Here is a 24,149-nt window from a genome sequence, read left to right on the forward strand (position 1 = left end):
GCATGATAGATACATGAGAATTCTAAAAAAGGGTATCTATTAAGCATAAAAAAGGCTTAACCAAGTAAATAGAGACATGAGAACATCAAAGTGAGATGTAACTAGAGATAACATAACCATAGGAATTCAAAAAAAATCAGTTTTTTAATATCATAATCTCTTATGTGTTATTCTTTGTGTTTGCCAAACATTTATTTTATTGGTCTAAATTAGGCTTAATGGATTGAATGGATGGTGTTGATTTCTAATAGTCTGGTTTGGCCATGTTTTGTTTCTAGTTTGGGTCAGTGTGCTAGCTTTTACATTCTGTGTCACAAAGTTGACAATACTAACAGAACATATTGAAAAAGAATTTTGAATCAAAAAAATTGATTTTTTGATAACCACTTGTTTTCCTCTTATTATTAATAATTTGAAACTAGTGACAAATATATCCAACATTTGACATTATAAGGGATTAAATTTAAGCTGTTATTATCAACAGTAGATCATGGGAACCAAATATATAGAAAATAGAGTTTGGAAAACCAAAATCACAATGTGATCTGAAACAATGAAATTTGTGAGCACCTCTCCCCCTTTGAACCGTGATCCAAGAAAATAAAATACTACATCAAGATAATTAATCAAGTCACAAGTTACTCATTGACCCACGCCTCCTATTACATAAATATCATCAATAGTGTATGAATTTTATATATCGTCACTGTATCATTCATTATTCATGTTTAATCATCATTAACTCTTCGGAAAAACAATAGAAATATATGTTAAATAATGTACTGAATGTGTATAAATCTTTACACTAACATTTCATACATATTACATAAAATCATGTGATTTTGACTTGAGAAAGCGTAGAAAAACATGTAATAGGTGCTTATTGTGAGAAAAAGTTATCTAGGCTAGACCCATGTGCATGATGTAAGTACATATGGAATCCATTTTTTTCATGTGTCCCACAAGGTATGGTGAGGTGATTCAATAGCAGCCATTTTCTTTTGCAAATTGAGATCCTTATAGAATCTCTTAATAAATTCTTCAGCTGCCATGTCCACTTGGCCATGATCCCCTTCATCCTTCAAATGGAAAGGCGAATCGGTAATTCTAAGTTGCCTCCCAATGGGACTCTTCCCAAAACCTGGCAATGCCACCAATGGTGAAGCCTCCACCATATCATCGTCGTTCAACATTTCAAATACTTTCTGAACAACGTTTATGGTGGAGAATTCATTGTATTGGTATGATTTGGAGAATTCATTGTATTGGTACGATTTGGAGAATTTGGTAAACGAACGGTTATAGCGATGATGTTGGTAGTGATGGTTATGCTTATGAAGGGGGAAGGTAGGGCTATTGCTACAACTGAATTCGTAATCTTGGGGAGAGATGAAGGAAATGTCAGAACGATAGCAGGCGAAGGTCGCAATATAATGATAGTGGAGCATGAGGGTTTTGGCTATGACCTTACCGATGACGAGCTTGCCACGTCTGAGGAAGAAATTGAAGTCCATTATTATTTTGCTCTTGGCTATACCTTTTCTCATCATTTTAAACACTATGCGTAATATGTTCCATAGCTTCTTTGCCCCCAAGGGTGTGCATTGCTCAATTTTCATTTTTTGAGAGAATATTTATGAGTATGTGTTTTTGGTTGTTTGCTTTGTAGAGAGAAAGTGAGTAATAAGAGAGAACTTCAATTGGAATATGTTTTGATATTGAAAATTGTAGAGGGTTTGGGAGGTATTTAAAGGGGTCCAAGATAAGGAGATTTACCATAAGGTTTGGAATGATAAAGGCATAGTTCAACTTCCAAGTTCCAACAATAGCTTGTTTTTTAATTATATGTGTTGATTTATTGAGGAAAAAACACTTTAGGTAGTGTTTTATATTTAATGTTTATAAACTAACGGAGTGCATGTTTTAAGACTATTTAAAGTACAATTAAGTGCAATAATAACCTGCTTATTTTAATGGGCAACTGATGTATTCTTTAAGACACCAACAACAGTTAAAAAATACAGAGACCTAATTCTCTTACAGATTTAACTATCTATTTTACATCTTCGTCATCTATTATATAAAAATTTAATGATTTACGTGATTTAAATTAGTCAGTAAAACTAAATCATTATCTTTTTATAGAATAAATGACTATAATGTAAAATATTTTTTTTAACTTACTCATGTAGTAAGTGAATACCCTATATATAAAAAAATAGCATTATTAACCTACTTTGAAAATAATATAGATAAAATAAAAGTTCAATAATTTTTAACTTTTAAATACATTTTATAAGTATGCATATAAATTAGATAGAACACAATGGGTGACTTGACCTGGTCAATACTTAGGATCAAATAAGAAACAAGCATGACCCAACTTGATCTATCTCATCGTTATTCATTTATCATGTTATATGTGACATATATTAAGCTTATAATAATATGTAATATCATTACATTTAATTAAATTTTAAGTCAAGTTCAAATTTAAAGGTTGATCCAATTAATATTTAGGATATAGCTAAATTCAAATTTAGGGCAAAATCCAAATTCAAAATATAACTCAATTAAGATTTAAGATCGGGTAGGGGCAAGACTTACCGACTATCCTCACCCGTGGAACTCATACCTAAAATCAAAAGTCAACATTGTCGGATGACATGAAGAGAGAGCATCATCCACCCATAGAACACAGCGTGGCAAATTTTCATCACAATTTTACCACAGTTCCGTTATTACCCTTCTTTCACGTGAAACGCACAAGGGCACTGTAGTCATAAACAAAACAAACAGACCCAAAGTCGTCTTTTCAAATAACAGTCGCTGTTTACCACCCCAGTTAGTCTCTCACACACTCTCTCTCTCTCTCTGTTTCAGTCGCACTTTCCCTCTCTTCTCGTCTTCGGAGCTATCAACTTGGCCGTCAATGGCGGTCACCGATGCTCAGAACAACGGCACCGCTATCAGGAACGCCTTCGGAAACGTCCTCGCATTCTTCATCCTCCTCTTGATCGGTCTTCTCGCTTTCTCGATCCGTCTCTTCTCTGTAAGCATTTTCATTTTTTCATTATCTTTCTCAGATCCGTAACCTTATGAATTCAATGGAACTAGTAACTGTCCAATTAAACCGTTTCATCACTGTTTTGGTTCACAACGAAGTGATGAGAACAAAGCAAAATAAATAAATGGTTGCTGATTCTCAGTGACATAGCGATAGCTGTTTAGTGTTCACTGTGAATGAGATAGTGAAATGCGAATTAAGATAATATAATCTTATGTAATAGTGATATGATTTATAGGTTACGTCCTTCTGAGTTCAATGGAGTCAATAACCATTCTACTTAACAGTTTGTCGTTCTTTTGGCTCATGATGAAAGTGGTGAAAAAAATACGTAGTTGAAGATTTTCAGTTACATAGCTAGCTAGAACTGTTTATAATTTTTTTTGACTTGATTGAGTTATATTCACATGGGTTGAAATGGTGAAGTGTAAAGTAAGATGAGATAATCTTCTTATTTTGTGATATCATTTCTAGTTTAGGTGCATATGAAATCTGAAAATTAAATGACTGGTTATAGTATATTAGTAATAAAACAAGGTAATTAGTCCTAGCCTTATTATTTGTTGGAATTTTAATTTGGATTTTTAAAATTATAATTAAGCAGAATGTTTTATTTTTATTTCTTATTTTTGGGACAGGAGTGATGCATTTATGATAGAACAAAGTCGTTCTATACTTGTAACCGACCTCACCAAGTGTGATTAAGAAAGATGATGTGTCATCTATTGTAGGAAAAATAATAGAATCTTGCTTTAGGTGGTTTGAATATGTGAGAAGAAGTTTTGTGGAAGACTAAGTAAGGAGGTTAGATCAAAAGGAGGTAGCCCAATAGCTAGAGGTAGAGGGAGACTAAGAAAAATTATTGACGAAACTATTAAGATGGACTTAGAGTCTTTAGATGTAAATAGTTTGTCTCTAAACGTGATGTATAATAGGACCTTATGATATTGTTTGATTCTTCTAGCTGACCTACCTAATGGTAAAAAGTTTCGTTGTTGTTGTTGTGATATGAAATAAAAAACACGAGTACTCACATACTTTGTTATGTATAGGTTTCACAAATTACTTGTGTTGTAATTATTTTGTAAATGTGATGATAGTGTAGATGTTTTTTATGAACTGAATAAGTTTTATTCAAATTTCTGTCTGTTTTTGTTTCAATATTTTATGCTTCTGAAAATTTTGACTCTGTAACACTCTTTTCGTTTTTATGTATTTACATGTTTTTCTAGCAACATGGTACGTTATCTATTTCCACTTCTTGGTCAGAGTTTTTGTATCAGCCGCTCACATTTTCTATCTCATGCATACAGGTTATAAAGTACGAGAGTGTTATTCACGAATTTGATCCTTATTTCAATTACAGAGTCACGCAGGTGAGCATAGTCTGAAAGGGAACTGTTCGACACATATTCCCTCATTATTGAGGGGACTAGAAGTCTCATGCTTGTTAATGGCTTTAAAAAATTGAATTTTCTTCAGTGCAGTAGTTAACTTTTGTTCAATTTGATTTTGTTAATCTCAATGCGATGAAGATTCACAGAAGATGACAAACATATTTGTTGTTTTCAGTATTTGACAAAGAATGGGATATATGATTTCTGGAATTGGTTTGATGACCGAACTTGGTAAGTAACTTGTGTTTGCATTGAAATATGATTTCCCCAATATATATGTAGTTTAATCAGGTTGCTAATTTTTTCTATATTCTTATGTTACCCTTCTATTTCTAGGTATCCTCTTGGTCGTGTGATTGGTGGGACTGTCTATCCTGGTTTGACCTTGACAGCAGGCACCCTATGGTGGTAAGTATTTGTAAATACAGTTGGAGATGTTTGTTATCAATTGTCATATTGTGATTTTTATGTTGATTAAATTTAATATTAAATATATGTGCAAGCAATTCTTTTGAACTTTACCTAAGGTTGTTGACATTCCCTTTTGGTGTCAGGATACTGAATTCATTAAACATCCCTCTCTCCGTAGAAACAGTCTGTGTGTTTACTGCACCTATATTCTCAGCCTTTGCTTCCTGGGCAACATATCTTCTGACAAAGGTTTGCCCATGCCTAAATTGTGCCCTGTATATTTTTCATGTTAACCGTGTATTGGCTAATTTGCTGCAGTTGCTCGTTGTTGTAGGAGATTAAGGGTACTGGGGCTGGCCTGACAGCAGCAGTTCTTTTAGCTATGGTAAATATCTCAGCAGGCTTTTTGACTTCATGATTTTTTTTTTAAATTTCCATCTGATTATAGCATTTGATTCATGGTCATAATGATCAAAGTTATAGGTCCAGCCATTCAACATTCTATATTTTAATTCTCAATAAATCATTCTGGTTGAATAACAACCTTATGCATTGATGTATATCACTATAACTATAAAATTGATGTTGGACTAATGGCAATGGCTGTTCTCTTCAATGTCTCGGTTGGTCGCCCTGATTTCCCTCTTACATATGATTGGTTGCTCGTCTCTGAATCTTGTTTTCTTTGCAGGTTCCCTCATATATATCTCGATCAGTGGCTGGCAGCTATGATAATGAAGCTGTTGCTATATTTGCTTTGATCATCACATTCTATCTCTATATAAAGGTGCTCTACGGAAGCTAGCAAATTTACTTTATATTGATGCTGTTGTATAATGATATGGGTTGTATATGAATTGTCAGGTCTGTACACTCCTGGATAGAAATCGCTTAAGCCTTTCTTATTCTCTATTAAGTTTCTTACTTGATTTACATGTTATGCAGACACTAAATACAGGATCCCTCTTCTATGCCACTTTGAATTCCATAGCATACTTTTACATGGTAAACTTTTTTATGATATTGTTTTTCTTATTATCTTTCCCTCTGGCTCTTCTTATTTGTGCTTATCTACTTATCTTTCAGGTTTGCTCATGGGGAGGGTACACTTTTATCATTAACCTTATTCCAATGCATGCACTCTTGTGCATAGTAACTGGTCGCTATTCTTCCCGATTGTACATTGCATATGCACCTCTTGTAAGTATCTGTTTTAGCCATATAGTTATATTGTAGTTTAAATAAAGGTTTTTATCTTTTTCTAATGACATTTGGAAAATGCATGTTACTTTTGTTGAGCTTGAAAATGAAAGCTCTAATATGTATAACGCTTAATTGTATTTTGGTAAAGTTTAACAGATTGATAAAGTACAACACAATGAGGTTTAATCTTTAATGTGCTTGTTTCAATCAGTAAATGTGGAGTTTAATTTTCTGTTGAATTCTATGTCGTACATTATTAGATAACGTGTCATTCATTTTGGGACATACATTTACTATAGGGATTTTCAATCTGCAACTTGTAAAACTTTTGCTGCCTGTTGCATGTGTTTTTACATTCAAGCCATACATGTTCTCGGACGGGATCTTCATATTATACTTGGAAACTGTGGTTCATCTTATCCTGTTCCCGGATGTTATGGATTTTCTCAATGCAGGTTGTATTGGGCACACTCTTGGCGTCTTTGGTGCCTGTGGTTGGATTTAATGCTGTAATGACATCAGAGCATTTTGCATCATTTCTGGTGAGTTTCCCTTATTTATTATTATTATTGTACATGGGATATTATTATATATTATATCCACTATCTTGTTAAGTTTGAAATCCATAACTACTGCCAACCCCATGTGAGACTTTAAATTCAGTTATCTAATGTACTATACAAATGTTCCTCATTTTCGAAGTCTACTTGCTTATTCATTATTTATCACTGATTAGATTAGTTCTACTTTAATCAATTCAACTAATTTGACCATATTCATGACTAAAAAATGAGTTGTTTCCAAATCCAAATTTTGTATTCTGCCTTCTCTTCAAGTCTTTATATCTTTAGAAATACTAATTATCTATTGTTTATTGGTAATTATTAGTTGATTACTCTCTTTGAAACCTTATTTTCTTTTTCCTATTTTTTTTGAGCAGGTTTTCATTATCATCCATGTGGTGGCTCTTGTGTACTATATTAAAGGGATTCTTTCCCCTAAAATGTTTAAAGTAGCTGTGGCACTAGTTGTTTCTGTTGGCCTGTTAGTATCCCTTTTGAATGTTTTTTTTGACTTAGTCTAAACACCACAGGTGCAAAATTAAACTGATCCATCTGCTTGTCTTATATATTTTGCAGGGCAGTATGTTTTGCAACGATAGCAGTACTTATAGCACTGGTAGCTTCAAGCCCAACTAAGGGATGGAGTGGAAGAAGTTTAAGTCTACTAGACCCGTTAGTGCCTCGTTTGCAACCTTTTTATTAAATCCTTCAATAAAATGATTGTTAGTAAAATAACCTTTTATTGCATGCCATGGCCTCTTACAATCTTTTTTATTTTTTATAAAATGCTTATCTCTGTTTGAGGTCCTTGCATGTCCATCAATTTCATAATAACTATGGAATTACCGAATATATACCTGAAGAATTCTCTAGCTTTCGCTTTATATCTTATTTTGCAAATATTTTCTTGTTATGGTTCGGCTCCCAATTGTTTGAATTGTTTGCGGTATGACAGTACTTATGCAAGCAAGTATATACCAATCATTGCTAGTGTAAGTGAGCATCAGCCACCTACCTGGCCTTCTTACTTTATGGACATCAATGTCTTGGCTTTCTTGGTTCCAGCTGGCATAATTGTAAGGTTTTTTATATTTTTTGAAATAGGTTCTTTGTTTATTTATTTCTTACAGTATTCTATATATAAACTAAGTCGTGTTGGTGCTTACCTGTTGTAGGCATGCTTTTTGCCCTTATCTGATGCAAGCTCTTTTGCGGTACTTTACATTGTAACATCGGTATATTTTTCTGGAGTCATGGTAAGAATTATCTTGGGACTGTATTCTTTCAACCTATTACAATTTTATTGTTTTATTGAAGATATAATCTTGTTAAATATCAGGTTCGCTTGATGCTTGTACTTGCTCCAGCGGCATGCATTTTGTCTGGGATTGCTCTCTCTCAAGCTTTTGATGTTTTCACACGATCAATTAAGTTTCAGTTACCCAGCCTATTGGGTCATTCTAGTGTTGACGTAAGCACTTGTTCTTTAATCTTCACCTTATTCCGCATTGCTTTACATACTTCTAGTCACTTCACGAATTTGCCCTGTTCATATTGTTCTTTTGGTCATCAAGGCAGGGGATGCCAGTTCCAAAAGTGTTGTGCCAAATGATGCGGTGAAGACTGAGAAAAGTGAGGACACATCAAAGGAACGGACCTCAAGAAAGAGCAAGAAGAAGGAAAAGGAACCTGTGGAAAGGCCTATTAGGAAGTCACAAGTTAAGAAGAGGCTTTTGGTGTTGCCTCTGGAAACATCCATCATTGCTATTATCTTACTTGTGTTTCTAGGTGCCTTCTATGTGGTAATTTAACTTTCATTTTCTCTACCTTGTTTAATTTACAAAGTATGAAATAATTCATTTGAAGGTAGTTATCTTACCTATTGGAAATGTAGATTGTCTACCAACTATAAAAGGTAGACTATTTATTTATACAAGGTTCTGTATTTTCTCCCACTAGGAACTTATAATTTTTATTCAACCATTATGTTTCGTCACTAGAATTTTGCAATTTACTTTCATAATTAAATGAACCTGTTTTTCTTTTTGTTAAACATTGTTGGAACTTGCTTGTTAATACTCAATTAGGATAATGATGTCTTATTTTTGTATTTGATCTTTAATTATTATCTTTCTGTTCATGGATGCCCATCATGCGAGACTTTGTATGTTATGATAAACAAAGTTAATATTGATCTCACTTTCTTGATCTCTCTTGTAGGTCCACAGCGTATGGGCTGCAGCAGAAGCTTACTCTGCCCCTTCTATTGTCTTAACATCACAATCACGTGATGGACTTCATGTTTTTGATGATTTTAGAGAGGCCTATGCTTGGTTGAGTCATAATACAGATGTAGATGATAAAGTGAGTTTCATGGCATTTCCTTATTTTGTTGCTCAAATGGTCGAGTGTGGCTGTCTATAAATTTTCCATTTATCTTGCAAACATTTTGGAATAAACTATCTATATTTTTCTCTGAATCGTTCAACATTTTAGCTGATTACTGATATTCCTTAGGAGATTGTTTGGAGTGAACTGTGATTTTTTAGCTTGCGTGATTTCATGTTTTTTGAACTAATTAACTTTGATATGTTTTGGAATTAATTAAATTTTCTGCAACTTAAATTAAATGGACAAAATGTGGCAGATGTTTCTGTAGTCCAAGTAAGTTGGGTACTGTGGCTGCTGATAATGAAACTTGACTGTTTTCAATAGTTTGATATGACGGAATGAATGTAACTGGGCACAGTCTACACTTGTAGAAAATTATTTGGTCCTTTGAACATGTTGTTTCTGATAGAGCATTATGGCGTCGTTCAATCCATGTAGCTGACCCCACCTAGTGGGATAAAGGCTTGGTTGTTGTTGTTATGAACATGTTGATTTCCTTACCATTCATATTAATAGATAGTTGGAGAGGAGAATTTATTAATCATTACATTTGAATAGAATATAGATCAGTGCTACATTCTTTATGTTGTCAAAGAGGGATTGTAAGGAAATTATAATTTATGAATTCCTGAGGAGAGTTGTTAGAAATATTAAAGCATTGATAAATGCAATTACCAAATATAGATTTAATCCGCCACTTGATTGGGTTAATTTTCGTAAATTGTAAACTTTTATGCCACAAGTTCCTAAATTGTTATTCTCCCTAAGATTGCTTCCTTCCCCCAGTAAAGAGTAAACGTTGCTTCAAACTCATTATGGATGACGAGATATTGATTTCTCATATAAAATTTCTTGTAGGTGGCATCTTGGTGGGATTATGGATACCAAACTACTGCCATGGCCAACCGAACTGTCATTGTTGACAATAATACATGGAATAACACACATATTGCTACTGTTGGTACTGCCATGTCTTCTCCAGAGAAGGCAGCATGGGAGATTTTCCATTCCTTGGATGTCAAATATGTTCTTGTTGTCTTTGGAGGTCAACTCCTTTCTCTTTGTTGAGTTTATCTTAATCATGTCACCCAGTTCTGATTTGTTGCTTTACTTATTATTAGGACTGGTTGGCTATTCCAGTGATGATATTAATAAGTTCCTGTGGATGGTTCGTATTGGGGGAGGTGTATTCCCTCACATAAAGGAACCGGATTATTTAGTAAGTTACAGATAAGCAACATGAGTTGTTTCATCAAGACATTGATATTTTATTTTGGAAATCAGATTATTTTAGCTTTGTTCATTCATTACTTGGCTTATGAGAAGTGTTAACCCCTTGTTTTTCTCCCTTTGTTCAAAAGAGGGACGGCCAGTATCGGATTGATTCTCAGGCCACACCAACAATGCTGAACTGCCTCATGTATAAACTTTCATATTACAGGTCAGATTTGCTATAAATTTGGTTGTTTGTAAATATTTGTTTTCAAACTGTAAGGCTACATAATTACCTACTCTGTTATTGCTCCAGATTTGTGGAGACAGATGGTAAAGCCTATGACAGAGTGAGGCAGGCTGAAATTGGGAAGAAATATTTCAAACTTACCCATTTTGAAGAGGTCAGATTGATTTCTATTTTGATGTATTTTTTCAATTGGCCAAATGCCCTGGGTTTTGGTGATGGGGGATGATATCATACAAATCAATGTGACTCTGTATTTCCTATATGATGATGGTGGAATTAGTTTTGGTTTATGGCATGTAGATTTGCACAATTCTCTAGATACCATATCACACGATGGGGAAATAGAGAGATATAAACCATAGGATTCAAGCATGGTGGATGAAATGGCAAAATAATTTAGGTGTCATGTGATTGAAAGGTGTAGCACAAGTTTAGGTAAAATATTTCTGTACAACTATAGGAATGTTATATGGTAGTGAACGATAGGTGTTAAATTGGCAACAAGAGAATGAAGTCAATGTAGCAGATATGTGAATGTTGCATTGGATGAGTTGACACACTAGATAAGATAGGATTAAAATAAATGCCTTAGGCTTTGTTTGGGATTGTGATTTTGGAAGAAAAGGGAAGGGAAAGGATGACTTTAGAAAGTCTCCCCCTTGTCTGGGAGTGGGATGAAGGAGAGGGGAAGGTTTTGGAGGGTTCTAAAACCCTCCCCTCCAAGTGACTATTTTTATAGTTCCTTCAATTTGATGGTTTCCTAGAGACAAAATGTAAGAATATGTAAATATTTTTAGAAAAATTATATAATTATATATTATTGTCCATTTCTCATTGTTAGTTACATTTTTAAAGAAAAAATAAAAAATATAACATTATCATTAGTTTACCCTCTCCCATCTAAATTTCATACTCCCAAACAAGGGAGGGGATTGTCTTCCTTTCTCATTGTACATGGCATTTTGATTTTCTATCTGCTAACTTATCATCACTATTTTATCATCTTTTATGTCTGCATCTCCTAACGAAGAAAGCTTGGTTGATCTTTACTTTGTGTTGTACTTGATTTGCTAATAACAGAAAGACTAGCATGGGCGAGCTTCTTTTGTAGTTGACTTTCACTGGATTATTAAACTGCTATAAATATATACCATAGTAGCAATCGATCTTATGATTTATTTTTTTGGGGTAAATTTCGTTTGATATTGTTGATAGTGAGGGATCATTACCATACCTCTATTATGGTCTTCTAATGTCAAGCATGGCTTTTAATGCATTCAGGTGTTCACAACTCACCACTGGATGGTGCGGATATACAAGTTGAAACCTCCTAAGAACAGGATCCGAGGGAAGGCTAAAAAATTGAAATCGGTACGTATATACTTCTATACCTATTAGATTTCATCTTAATATTTATGGGAAAACTTACTCGACGTAGCCATAACCGGGTCCCTTGTTCTCATTTTTTGGCAGAAAGCGAAGTCCCCAACCTCCTCCAAAAGAAAAGAAACAAGAAGGAACCCTTTTTAGTCTAATAAATAACTGAAAAGCTAGACTAATTTCATGTATACAGGGGCCACGGAGAGATTTTGCCTGCATTATTAGTCTCTCATGAGTGTGGAATGATCAAAATGAAGATTTTGGAATCACATGTTTTATTGAATGATTATTTATCTAATTTAGGATTAAAATTACCATCAGCAAAGTGATTTCTAATTTTCACGTATGTCTACAGTCTCATTTTATCTAGGATTGGAAATAAGTAATAATGAGATTAAGTTGAAAGAAGTTAGTTAAGATCTCATAATTGATACACTCTTAGGATTAAAGGATAAGAAATTTCGCCCTGAAAATAGAGGGATAGACTCGAGGGGATTTACTTTTTACTACTATGTTCTTGCACATTTTTTAAACCTTATTAGCTATAGGTGGAGACACATGAACTAACAACTTTCTTGTGTCGAAGAACTTCAAGCGTAGAGAACAAGCACGGGTATCCTTCCCATGTGTTTAAATTCAACTTTTATTTCAAAATATGTTTTTATTACTAAATGTTGAAATATAACCTTTTGTAATGCTAATATAAATCTGCTTTTTATCCTCAGCATGCTCAGAAAATCTCATTGGTAATTTGTTCAAGCTTTTATGGGGTGAACTATGTCCTACTTACCATATCCCTACTATGAACCAAATCCCATTCATGGGGTTGGTCCATCTCCCAACCACGAAAATAAGATATTAGACAGCAAATCCTGTACTCATACATGTATATATATATAGAGAGAGAGAGAGAGAGAGAGAGACTCTCATATGGTCAAGCACAAGTAATATCACAAAAAAAACAACCGTGTAAGACCAAGAAATAGGCATTTCAAGTACACATGGAAAACACTCAACCCACTACATGAACAATAACTAAATATAAATACTTCTCTGTATCCTGCACGTGATCAGAAATTGCATTTTGACACATGCTGCATACAGAGGCAAACAAATCAGAAAGCCGAAGAATCTCACATGTATGAAGTATAGTTTTGATCATCATTGATAGATATATTCCCTTTGGCTTCAACCATACCCTCAGAAACCAACTTATGAGACTGTCGAATCATAGAAAAAGAAGCCGCGGAAAAATTATATTGGATGACAAAAGCCTTATAGATCAGAGGGGGTTACTCATTAATTGTTAGACTTTCCTAGGCAAGTTGTAATGCTTCTTAAGGAACTTAGCAGCTGCCTCATCATTCCTGTAACACAAAACTCTTAGCAATGTGTTTGGTTCTCTTGGGCTCCATTGTTCTGCAGTTGGAGGCAATGGAAGCCGCGATTTTGCTGAAGAACCATACATTTCCATGGTAAGCTCACTGAATTGCTGAATTATGTACCCAGTATCCGTGTGAAACAAGGGAAGTACAACTCTGATAGTGGTTGAATGCTTTTCTATCAATTCGGCAGGTAATCCATCTCCGTTTGACCAGAATAAGTCGGTCAGAAGCTTGAAATCTTCCTCTATTATGGTAGAATCATGAAGTGAGAAAGCACGTGATGGCCCTCCGGCTAGTAAAACAAATAAGAACCCATCGAAAGAAGCATGCATTATTTGAACAATGACACGGGTTCTAACTTTATCATGCACGGTTGATGATATAATCTCCAAGTATTGCTCAAGTTCCTGAAGAAAAGCCTCAATCCTGGTTGATGAAACTTCTCCAACATACAGGCCATCCCAAAGAACATGACTTAGATCATGGAAAACTAGTTTGTATGCTATGCACTCACAGAGTTGATGTATACTTTCCACAGTAGCAGCTGGAGAAAGCTTGAACTTCAAGTTAACCCCATTTGCTATATCATTGTCTGCAGCGGATTTAGAACTACTGAGATGAGCAACTATCCTCTTTTCCAAAACCCCTAATTCCATTCGGATGCGCTGCATAGTATTTACGCGAAGGCACAGCTGGGGTATATCTATATCAGATGAGTTACCTCCATTTGTGGTTCCATCATGGGCTTTCCTCCTCTGAGTCATTTGCGACTTCTCTTTTTTACGGAATACACCATGCGATTTTGATTTTTTTGAGCACCTAGTCAATGCAGGCATAACTGGGATGAAAGTATTACGGTTCCCTGCAGATCATACAAAAGAAGACCCTCATCACACAGGGATTGAATAACTCATTCGCTAAATCAAATGCTATCTGGTAAATATATATACCACAGACAGAGTTGGCTTTCAAAATGTATTGTTGAAGAGATTTGTCAAGACCGGACATCAATTCAGGAAGCAAAACTGCATGCATGGGTATAGGCAACAAAAAGAACGATTCCAGAGTGTCATCTACGATTCGTAGAACTTCAACAGCAGAAGGAGCAAAACCCTCTTTATTTGCCTGTGGATTCCATTGCTATAGAAAAGGAAGTGAAATTAAAAAATATATTAAGGGCATGTTTGGGTAAACAGTTTAATGAAGCGCTTGTCCAATATTCTTCTTTGAAATAAGCTAAAAATAACTTATTTTCATAAGCTTCTCTGATATACTTTTTGAAATAAGCAAATAAGAGCTTAGAGGAAAGTCATAAGCTATTCTCATAAACCCAAAAAAGGCTTTCTATAAGCTCTTTCAAATGCCGCCTAAAAATTCTAATTTTACTGACAATCATGTCCCTTTGTAATAAGTAACATTGCGCTAGTAGAATCTTACAACATCTTAAAGAAAACCACTTAAAAGGTAAAAAGGAAATAGAAACACCTTCAATATGCTATGTCAACTTCATTAGGTTATGAGAAACACAATTTGGCATACCTCTTTTTGGAGATTTCTATCAACCCATTCCCCCAGTCTATCCAATCTGATCTTTATCCATGACTTGACCAGATTTGCAACTACAGCTTCAGCCTCATAAGGTTGCATCTCCCTTATAATGGATTTCCCACCATCTTCGCTGTCAACAGAATCTTCGACTGCTATCTGAACCAGATCTTTCTCCAATTTGTCAGCATCCGTTAGCACTTTTATAGCATCGGGTGTCAACTCAGTAATACCCTTAACGTATTGCTTCAACACCTTTCCATAACATACATGAAGGGTAGCAACAGCAACACCAGCAGGAAGAGGGTGCCATCTCTTCAGTCTGGGACTAAATACCGCCTTCTCATTATAAGCCAGTTCCGTAATCTCTCTAGCAAGAACAGAAAGAGTAGGAAACGCTTTATTCTGTTTTCCAGATAGATGTTTGCTGGGATCCAGTTTCTCCAATTTCTGCCTTAAAAGATATTTAGAAGAGTTAAGTAATACCGACGGCACCATAATTAGTTGATAGCTTTTTAAAATGAAGTATTAAACCATGAAATGATGAAACCTCAATTGGAGAATGTTAGCTCATAAAACATGGTAGGATCAAAAGGACTAAAGGAAGTTAATGCCTTATTCACAACAAATATTTTTTAATAAGAAATTGCTTCTGACATCTACATGTTTGGTTGGTTAGGCTTTTACTAAAAATAGAAAAAGGGAAGACCAATGCACGAAGCTCCCATCTAGTGGGTCTGGGAAAAATGGATGTATGCAGTCTTACCCTCACAAGTGAAGAGGCTTTTACTAAAAGTAGAGGCTAAAAATGAAATTCAGATTTTAAGAGAAACTATATTTGTCGGATTCTTAAAAAAAACATTTTTAATAATTGAAGCCAAATGTAAAACAGCATCTGATTTACATAAGTTGTATAAGTGGGCCCTTAAGCTCTAACAAACGAGCCCTTAAGCTCCTACATTACATAAAAAGAATCAATAGCAGCTTTCTAAACATAGAGGAAAACCGGAGAGCAAATTACTTTTGGGAAGTTAGAATCATAATAGAGCAAAAGAGCTGACTTTGACTTTATCCTATTTGAATCAGTGGGATCAAAAGTATGCCATGTAGAATATATGTCATAATTTATCACATGTTTATACAATCTAAAAGGGAGTATTCAAGTTTACGAAGTTTGAATGATGGAACTTGCCTGAGAAAAAACAGCATGCAGTGACGACCTAATGTACTTTTCAACTATTGTGCAGGCTACATCAGCTTCTTTCCTCTTCCGATTATACTCATGAGAGATGTCTTCAGCCAATATCTTTGCTGACAATGCAGCAAGAGAAACAAGGCTTTCCATTGATTCAATATTATCATTATGGAAAGTATCGTGGTACGTAAGGAGCCTTTTCTCTGCCCAACTTAACATCAAACTCAATGTAGAGCTCAGAGTTTTTGCGTAAAAAGGATCTTTTGTGGCCTTAGTATCTTTCTCAACCTCTGCTAGTATATTACTAGATGCAAACAACAGATCATATTCAACCTCGTCAGTGGAAACATACCGATGAAATAAGACCCACGAGAAACAAATATTGTGCAGCATGTCATTAATTCCGAGCATAACCCATGTCTTCTTAGTGAGCTCTAGGACCTCATCAATCTCTTCTATCACAGCAGTATTTTCATGAAGATCAAAACAAGCTTCTAAAAGAGTTTTGTATATCCAAAGGTTCAGCGGAAACCCATCAGCCCAATGGCATGACTCAGGAACAGACCCATCAGATGATCTGCAAGCAAGGGATAAAACAACACTCCGGAGGGTTTGCATTGATTCGGTGCTCTTTCCAATATCCATAGGGTTCTCAAGGGCTCCGCGGATTATGCGCCGGAGGCGTTGTGCAGAATTGTCTACCTTATCTAAAGGAAGGTGAGGATACAAGATGAGTCCTGCTTCAAGAACCTTCAAATTTCTCTTCAGCCAAGCCTCATACTCATGTTGACTGGGGAAATCTGAAGACTTGAACTGTTGTATTAACTCTAGTGGAAGAACCACCAACTCCATGCGTCTTCCTAGCTATTTCATTAACAAATACCTAGTAAGCTATCATTAGTTCATAAATAGATGTAAGGAGACATAATATAGAAGTTGAGATTTCGAGTTTTGATCCAAATGTTTCAATCCCAATCTTTTCTGAACATAGGAAATACAATCCTATTTCATGATCAACTAAAAGGAAATAAACAAAAGTGAAATACAAATTTTAAAGATGAATCAATAATACCATAGAACCAATGAAATGCACATAAAAGTAGCCAACAGCTAATGTTCATTAGCCTCATGTCTTTTATTTACTCAATAACACGGTTTCAAATTGCAGCAGAAGTCACGGTTGTATTGTTGTTACTACAATTGTGGGCATTACAGCTATTGTGATTAGGGATGTGGCATTTTTGTGAGTTAAAATCACCTAGCAATTCTGCAACTGCAATATTGCGGTCTAAATTTTGAAACCATGATTAATCACATTGTTTAATTAGATGTATTAATAAATTACACAGTGCTAAAGTTTAGGGTGGCCCAATCATATACAGGGTAAACTGGGCCAGTTTCATAACTTCAGCACGAAATCGGGCAACCCAATCAAGTTTAGCACAGTAAATTACATTAATTTCTATTAAGGTTTTTCGTCCAATTTATTGCTAAAATCACACTCCACATGTTTAACTCCTTTTGAGTAACAGAATCTATTAAAAAGATATCATATTCTGTTTAACCTAACAACTAACCATGGTTTATTTTTTATATCTTTGTAACTTGTGCAAAACAGCTAAACCTGACGATAAAATCTAGATCATTCATCACTAATTGTTCCCTGTGACTAGTGATACATTATCTCTTTGGTCATCATGAATGACTTCCTATCCTATGACTGTAACCCTTGGTGTTGGGAATGGCCGTGACTATGCATGACACCTTGCAAACTATATTGATGCAACCAATGACTTCGAATCAAATCAGTTATTTTTTGCCATTCTCGTGATAAATTTCGAAGGGCGATATGCTGGAATGGTATTTGCTACTTAGCACTCAGCAATTAGCAGTTGCACTGGACATTAGCCAGTGCAGAAAGACGGATCAAGAATTACCGCCACCCATCATGAGCAACAATTGGTCATGAACTATATAGATTTCATCATAAGATTTAGCGCAAGTTATGAAGCTAAGCAATATATGATTAGTTGTTGGGATTAAGCAAGATACTATAATCACAACCTAGTAACTAATGTTTAAAAACCGGACCAAACCAATCAAATGAACAAAGACAGACCATGAATTAACTATGTATCTAGTTTGAACATTATTCACTTCAACCCTAAATCCTAAACCCGAACATCTTCAATCTCGATTTTGGTTTTTAGAACATCGATTTTAGTCAAAATAAGTCAATGGGGTGGATAGTAGTTTTAGCAGTAGAATATATTCAGTAGAGTGTCATTTCCTAAAACCTACTAAAAAAAGCCAGCCAAGTTCATCAAGCTCCCGCTTGGTCGGGCTGGGGGTAGATGTACTTTATCCCGAAGAAAAACAAGATGGAGGAAAGTTCATTTGCCACTAGCCATGCAGTTCAGCAACAAATCAACTCATGAGTCCAAACTCCAAACAAATGAAAGCAAACTCCTACACTGGGCCACCCTTTTCATACAAACAATCACATACTATTTTTAGTAATTTACTGTATAAAAGCCACTTTTTTGTGCAACATAAACATAACAGATTATCTTATAATCACCTTTAGTAAAACATAAAACAGATTCTATTATAATCTATTATCACACATATAATCAAAAATCTGTTTTTTCCACACATATACCTGACTTGCAGCAATTCTCAAAAGTGCACGCCTAACTCTGCTATCACTCCTCTCCGAAATTCTCATCTGAACTCTCATCAACTCCCCAGTTGTCACTGCACGCTTACCACTACTCTTCAACGACGCCGTTTTCAGACCCAACGCCTTCTTCACCTTCCTCGTCGCTGCCGAAGTCAGCGACCTGTTTAGTGACGCCGTCCCCACCGCCGCCGGAGCATGACCCCGATCCCCTCTCTCCGACTGCGATATGAAAGTTAACGGCTTTGGACCGGAACTCCGACAAGCACACATGAGAACCTCGTATGCTGTTTCGCGGAGCTCAGAATCGGAAAAGGTTGAACTTGGGTCGCCGAATGGAGAAGGAAAATCATCGATTGAGTGCACTGGCATGTTGATTTCTAATTGTTGGTTCCTATTGGAGACTCTTAGTGACATAATCTAAATAAAAAGCAAATCTTTTAGGGAAATGAAGAAGACCCAGATGAGAAATTGGAGTGAATTTGATTTGGGGTGGATCAAGTTTGAAGCTTTTTGTGTCTGTGAAGTGAAATTTTGGAAATTCCTCAATGAACCTTATTGCAAAAAACAAAAAAACAAAAAAACAAAAAAAATCACTAAATTTAGAGAAAGGAAGAAGACCCAGAGAAGAAATTGGAGTGATTTTGTTGTGGGGTGGGGACAAGTTTGAAACTTTTTGTTTCTGTGAAGTTGAATTTTGCTTTCTTTTTATGTGGTGTTGGGGTGTCAGGGAAAGTATTCTAGTTATATTCTTGCTTGACTTTCAAGTATGCTAAGGGGTGGGGACACAAGAGATAAGTAACAAAAAATTGGGTCACAAAAATATAAAATCAAAGTAAATAGAGTGTTTTATTCATTAATCCAGTAAATCCTCCTATTAATTTTGGTACCCACACAAAAAACTGACATATGTCACAAGAGGATGATCCTTTATTCATTAATTAATGATTGATTTATAAATAATATGTATCACTCTTTTATAAATAGGAAGATTTATAAGAAAATTTAGTAGAAGACTATAACATTTTAGTATATGTTTAACATGGAATCTCTTATTACATTTTGTTTAGTACAAAATCTCTTATTACATTTTGTTTAGTACAAAATCTCTTATTAGATTTTGTTTTTATTTATGTATTGAGATATGCATATTTGATTGGGATTATTGTTTTATAAGTTTTTTTTCTTCATAAATCAAGCCTGCTACAGATTATATCAAACATGTGCTATAAGCTGGTGGCATAGAGAGAGTTTTTCAATGTTCTTTGTATTGTTTTTGCACACATATCCCTAGAACAATTAAAATGGTTATGTGAAAACGCAAATTTAATATGAAGAATGAGATTGGGGTTTGGGGGTAGTTTTAACTTTTAATAGTTAGAAGTTAGAACTCTACAAGAATTGTAATGACTTGGACGCATGCCTAACTATATATGTAACTTATCATTGGTGGGTGCTTCAACAAACAGAGAGACAATGGTAATGCATGGGATATCAAAATCGGACAAGAATCATGTGTCCCAAAAAAATTATGTCTCCATATCTCTAATCAATAGTTTTTCTCAAAATAATATAAAATATTAATTTATGTTTTTTATATTTTCTTTTCTCAATTAATTGACATATTTTGATTGACTTGATACACCCATTGGGGACATCAATAGTACACGAGATCTCCCTCCATCAAAATCTGGAACATATAACATGTTACAAGGTACTTTGTCTTGGTTTGTGCATGTCATGTTCCACTAAATACAAATGATCTTATCCACCCTCTCCTTTTAGAAAGATAAATTATTATATGTAACAAATTAGTTACTCATATTAAAGAGATTTATGGATATTAAAGTTTGAATCAATAAATAAAAAAAGAGTGTGCCTCAGTCTCTCATACCTTTCGTGACCAACAATAAAGGTCTCATTAATTAATATATGGTAAAATTAATGACTAGACTTGACACCTTGCCACCAACCAAGCCATAACATAAATATATTTCATGCATTTCATTCTCTTTACTCTCATGTTTCACATCTTGCTTTTATCTCATAAAAGGAAAGTATAGAATAACAATATAAATAAATAAAGAGTGAGAATAATATTTTTAATATAACAGAAGTAAAGAGTATCACTATCACACACTTATTCAGAAGTTATATATGGAACCATTGAGCTTATGCATGCATCAGGAGAATCTTTCATATAAGGCAACGCATATAGTATTACACACCAATATAGTTGTCATAAACCCATAAATCAAACTATATCATGCTTACACAATTGTTGCTTAACTTCTATCGGAAAGAACTCCTAATATAACATTATAATACAATTAATAATTAAATATTTTTATGATCAATACATAAAGTTTCAGCTCCATGGGTTCACCCATCAAACTCTGAAAATAATAGACCAAAGTCTTGTGCTAAAAAGACAAGGATATATGGTAAGCAAATTAAAGTAACGGGTCTATTTGCCTCACATCTTAAGCTATTTATTGGGGTCATGAAGTTTTGACTTCTAAACTAACACAACATATAAATTAATTAAGTATCAATCTTGGGCAATTATTAGATGAACAAATTTAAGAAAATGCACTTTAATGCTACTCTCTATTATTGAAACACCTCAACCATTAGATATCTCTCAATCATGTTGCGTTATAGGTGAAGACAAGAACATAAATTATATAAACCACAAAAACACACCTTTTGGGAGCTGCATTTGCGTCACCCGAGCCCGATATCAATTCAGAAGAGATTTTGTATTAGGTTTAAATAGTTAAACCATTTGGTCTAAGAGGGTGATTTTACACCTAATTAATAATTTTTATATATAAATATATAATTATATACAAATGTAAGCTTTTATATAATTAATAATCATGTAAAATTATATTAAAGTAACGTCTCTTCATCTCTTCTTTGGATTAAAGTAAAACAAAAAACTAGAGTAATGTTCCATTTTTTAATTTTTAAGTGAACCGTCCGGTTTACTTCCAGTTTAACCGGGTTAACATGGTCGGACCGGAATTTTTTCGGTTCAAAGCGGTCTAACCTTCACTCAGTTAAAATGGTAAACTAGAGTCATTTTCAAGTCCGGTCAACAATTAAACCGTCCAGTACGGTCCGATTCTCACAACACTAGTACCAATAGGAATATCTAATACTTTTTACCCTATACTTGTGAAAATTTATTATAATTTTTCATTTGATATACACAGTAGTTAATCTCCGTGTGATTATAATTGTTACGCTAATTGTTTCAAATATGGGCACAAAATTTATAATTATTATTACTTGGTTTTATTAATGGTAATGATTAAATAAATTAATAACCCTTTAATGAGAAACAAAGTATTACTATTATATAATTAAAATTAATAAATAACGTATTGAATGCTTTATTTTTTAAGAAAAAAAGTTGTGTTCAAACTAGCAGAACCCAAATGTTTGAAGGCCACCTTGTTTAACAAGACACACAAGAACAAATTTTTGACACAATACAATAGTGGATAGTTAATTAGACAACAAAACCCACAAGATCTTTAGGATTATCAAAAAAATTAAGAGTTCAATTCTTGTAAATGACATTTATTATGAGTGATAATTATGTATCCCAAAAAGAATTAGTTTTTTACCCAAACCAATTTATTTTAAAATATATTGACCATATTTAGTGCATATTGTCACGATCTTGAACACACTCCAAGACCTATACAAACCATGTAACGTGCCAACACTTAAATAACCACTTTAAAACTTAACTTGGTCAATACAAATCCTAAGGGCGTATTAATCATTTTATTCAATCATATGATAAAGGCAATGGAATTTTATTACCACCTTGAAAATAAAGGCTCATGTTTAAGGTATTTATTTTAGGGACCCAAGTTGAGCTTTTTTGGTGAAAAGTTAACACAAATATAATGAAGAAGTTAATGAACTGTGAACTGTGGAAAATTAAAAAGCAATATAGAATCTTCCTCTAACCCTTCTATTATTGTCATTGAAAGCAGAACTATATAATGAAATCTCAGAACCACTTTATACATGTATATTTTCACTTATTAATTTGCATTAATTCATAGTAGACTACTTTTGACCTTTCCCAATAAAAGAACCAGAGAAGGCACTCAATTTCTGCAACTACTTCAATGTTTGGAACTCTGATATCATACAGTAGGATTAGGCTGAAAGGGACCCATATATATATCATTCATATGTTGGAAGAGAAATGCAAAGTAGCTATATTTGAGAACCAAGAAGAACATACATTCAACCCTTCAAACTGAAATTGTCAAAGGGCTCTCATATTGAACATTAAGCACTAATTAAGTACTTTAGAAGAAGAAAAATCTGAAAAGTGGTTTGGTGGTAGGAGAAATAAATTGCAACCTCTATCCTTATTTGAAATATTACATGTTTTATTTATGAAATTGTCATGCATTCTATATAACATTTTATCTTATTACCTTCACATGCATCTTATTCGCATTACATATCAACACCTAATCATGACCTTTTGACCTATACCTTTTATTATCATGAATTGATATATTGATCCATCTTATTAACTTGGATCAACACACTTTTTTGAACAAATGCTTGAACTTAAGTTGAATGTTTATTAGACATGGACTAGAATCATGTCAATGGTACAAGCCATAATGATATCAGTGACATGAGTTCATCTTACGGTGGAGAATAAGTATTAAAATATGAGTAAAAAGCCAAAAAAATTAATTTTGTCATGTATCACATAATCCACGTCGAAAAGGATCTCATCTTTGATATAACATGCACTAGCAAGGATGCGCTCAGTATGGTTGACACTAAAGAACCATAATATCTGAGTCTGAGTCTTCCAATGATATAATATAATTATCATCATGAATATAGGGCCACTCAAAATACACCAACTCGTTACTCGGCTCGGGTGATTCAAAACTACTACCTAACGTTGGCAACTCCAGTATTTCACCCAGTTCCTCTTCCTCCGTCAGCGCTACCAAAGAAAAAGAGGAAGAAGAAGATGAAGATGAAGACAGTGGCGGCGATGACGGTGGAAGAGGAGGCTCCATGGAAGCGGCTTTGGCAGCAGCGGCTTGAACATCTTGTGGCGAGTTAGAAGCTGGTCGAGGAAACAAAGGAGCAAGTTCTGGAAAGTTGAGGATAGCAGAGGAACCCTTGATGGTTAGAGCAGCGACGTCGTGTGCACGCGCCGCCATCTCAGGGGTGGCGAAGGTGCCAAGCCAGATACGGTTCTTCTTTCGCGGTTGACGGATTTCGGATACCCATTTCCCCCACGCGCGCATTCGGACCCCTCTGTATATGTTGTTGTTGCTGTTATCTCTTGATCGTTTCTTCTGTTGAAGTTTTGAAATTGAAGTTGAAGAAGAAGAAGAGTAGTGTGTGGTTCTTGTTTCAATTTCTGACCTAGGAGCCTCACCCATTGATACTAGAGTAAGTG

The 24,149-nt window shown here is 34.5% G+C and overlaps 4 protein-coding genes and 1 long non-coding RNA gene across 7 annotated transcripts; 1 reads left to right on the forward strand and 4 right to left on the reverse strand.

Annotated features, from left to right (window-relative positions):
* On the reverse strand, nt 846-1,748 carry LOC109342973. The gene has a single exon (XM_019581066.1). It carries the CDS (start codon nt 1,617-1,619, stop codon nt 951-953), a length of 669 nt encoding a protein of 222 aa, XP_019436611.1. The 5' UTR covers nt 1,620-1,748; the 3' UTR covers nt 846-950.
* Nucleotides 2,849-12,199, forward strand: LOC109342972 (dolichyl-diphosphooligosaccharide--protein glycosyltransferase subunit STT3A). Its single transcript, XM_019581065.1, has 23 exons — nt 2,849-3,052; nt 4,381-4,443; nt 4,640-4,695; nt 4,801-4,872; nt 5,019-5,124; nt 5,210-5,260; nt 5,567-5,662; nt 5,821-5,880; nt 5,962-6,075; nt 6,534-6,620; nt 7,019-7,122; nt 7,218-7,313; nt 7,597-7,717; nt 7,817-7,897; nt 7,981-8,112; nt 8,216-8,443; nt 8,862-9,005; nt 9,891-10,077; nt 10,154-10,251; nt 10,394-10,473; nt 10,561-10,648; nt 11,776-11,865; nt 11,968-12,199. The coding sequence occupies exons 1-23, from the start codon at nt 2,933-2,935 to the stop codon at nt 12,022-12,024; spliced, it is 2,331 nt and encodes a 776-aa protein (XP_019436610.1). The 5' UTR covers nt 2,849-2,932; the 3' UTR covers nt 12,025-12,199.
* LOC109342974 lies at nt 12,024-12,503 on the reverse strand. The gene is made up of 2 exons (XR_002107139.1): nt 12,385-12,503; nt 12,024-12,340 (listed from the first exon to the last, which is right to left on the reverse strand). It is a non-coding gene; the product is annotated as an uncharacterized LOC109342974 (long non-coding RNA).
* On the reverse strand, nt 12,797-19,490 carry LOC109342971. Of its 3 annotated transcripts, XM_019581064.1 has the most exons (7): nt 19,269-19,384; nt 19,100-19,230; nt 18,662-19,059; nt 15,997-16,863; nt 14,799-15,254; nt 14,210-14,399; nt 12,797-14,121 (listed from the first exon to the last, which is right to left on the reverse strand). In XM_019581064.1, the coding sequence occupies exons 3-7, from the start codon at nt 19,049-19,051 to the stop codon at nt 13,181-13,183; spliced, it is 2,844 nt and encodes a 947-aa protein (XP_019436609.1). In that variant the 5' UTR covers nt 19,052-19,059; nt 19,100-19,230; nt 19,269-19,384; the 3' UTR covers nt 12,797-13,180. The 3 variants fall into 3 exon arrangements, with proteins under 3 accessions (XP_019436609.1, XP_019436608.1, XP_019436607.1); XM_019581063.1 differs by having other exon boundaries at nt 19,100-19,490; XM_019581062.1 differs by having other exon boundaries at nt 18,662-19,490.
* On the reverse strand, nt 23,512-24,149 carry LOC109342254 (dehydration-responsive element-binding protein 3-like). The gene has a single exon (XM_019580276.1). The coding sequence runs from the start codon at nt 24,130-24,132 to the stop codon at nt 23,512-23,514; it is 621 nt and encodes a 206-aa protein (XP_019435821.1). The 5' UTR covers nt 24,133-24,149.

This window comes from Lupinus angustifolius, chromosome LG03 (genome assembly GCF_001865875.1).
Source record: "Lupinus angustifolius cultivar Tanjil chromosome LG03, LupAngTanjil_v1.0, whole genome shotgun sequence".
Lineage (NCBI taxonomy): Eukaryota > Viridiplantae > Streptophyta > Magnoliopsida > Fabales > Fabaceae > Lupinus > Lupinus angustifolius.

What these genes read in the sequence shown, in the direction of transcription:
- LOC109342973 (XM_019581066.1), bottom strand. Translation starts at nt 1,619, where the DNA reads ATGAAAATTGAGCAATGCACACCCTTGGGGGCAAAGAAGCTATGGAAC.
- LOC109342972 (XM_019581065.1), top strand. Translation starts at nt 2,933, where the DNA reads ATGGCGGTCACCGATGCTCAGAACAACGGCACCGCTATCAGGAACGCC. An exon ending in CATTCTATCTCTATATAAAG is followed by an intron (nt 5,663 to 5,820) that starts GTGCTCTACGGA and finishes CATGTTATGCAG; the next exon opens with ACACTAAATACAGGATCCCT. An exon ending in AACTTACCCATTTTGAAGAG is followed by an intron (nt 10,649 to 11,775) that starts GTCAGATTGATT and finishes TAATGCATTCAG; the next exon opens with GTGTTCACAACTCACCACTG.
- LOC109342971 (XM_019581062.1), bottom strand. Translation starts at nt 19,096, where the DNA reads ATGTCACTAAGAGTCTCCAATAGGAACCAACAATTAGAAATCAACATG. An exon ending in TGAGAATTGCTGCAAGTCAG is followed by an intron (nt 16,864 to 18,661) that starts GTATATGTGTGG and finishes TTAATGAAATAG; the next exon opens with CTAGGAAGACGCATGGAGTT. An exon ending in GAAAGCCAACTCTGTCTGTG is followed by an intron (nt 14,122 to 14,209) that starts GTATATATATTT and finishes TATGATCTGCAG; the next exon opens with GGAACCGTAATACTTTCATC.
- LOC109342254 (XM_019580276.1), bottom strand. Translation starts at nt 24,132, where the DNA reads ATGGGTGAGGCTCCTAGGTCAGAAATTGAAACAAGAACCACACACTAC.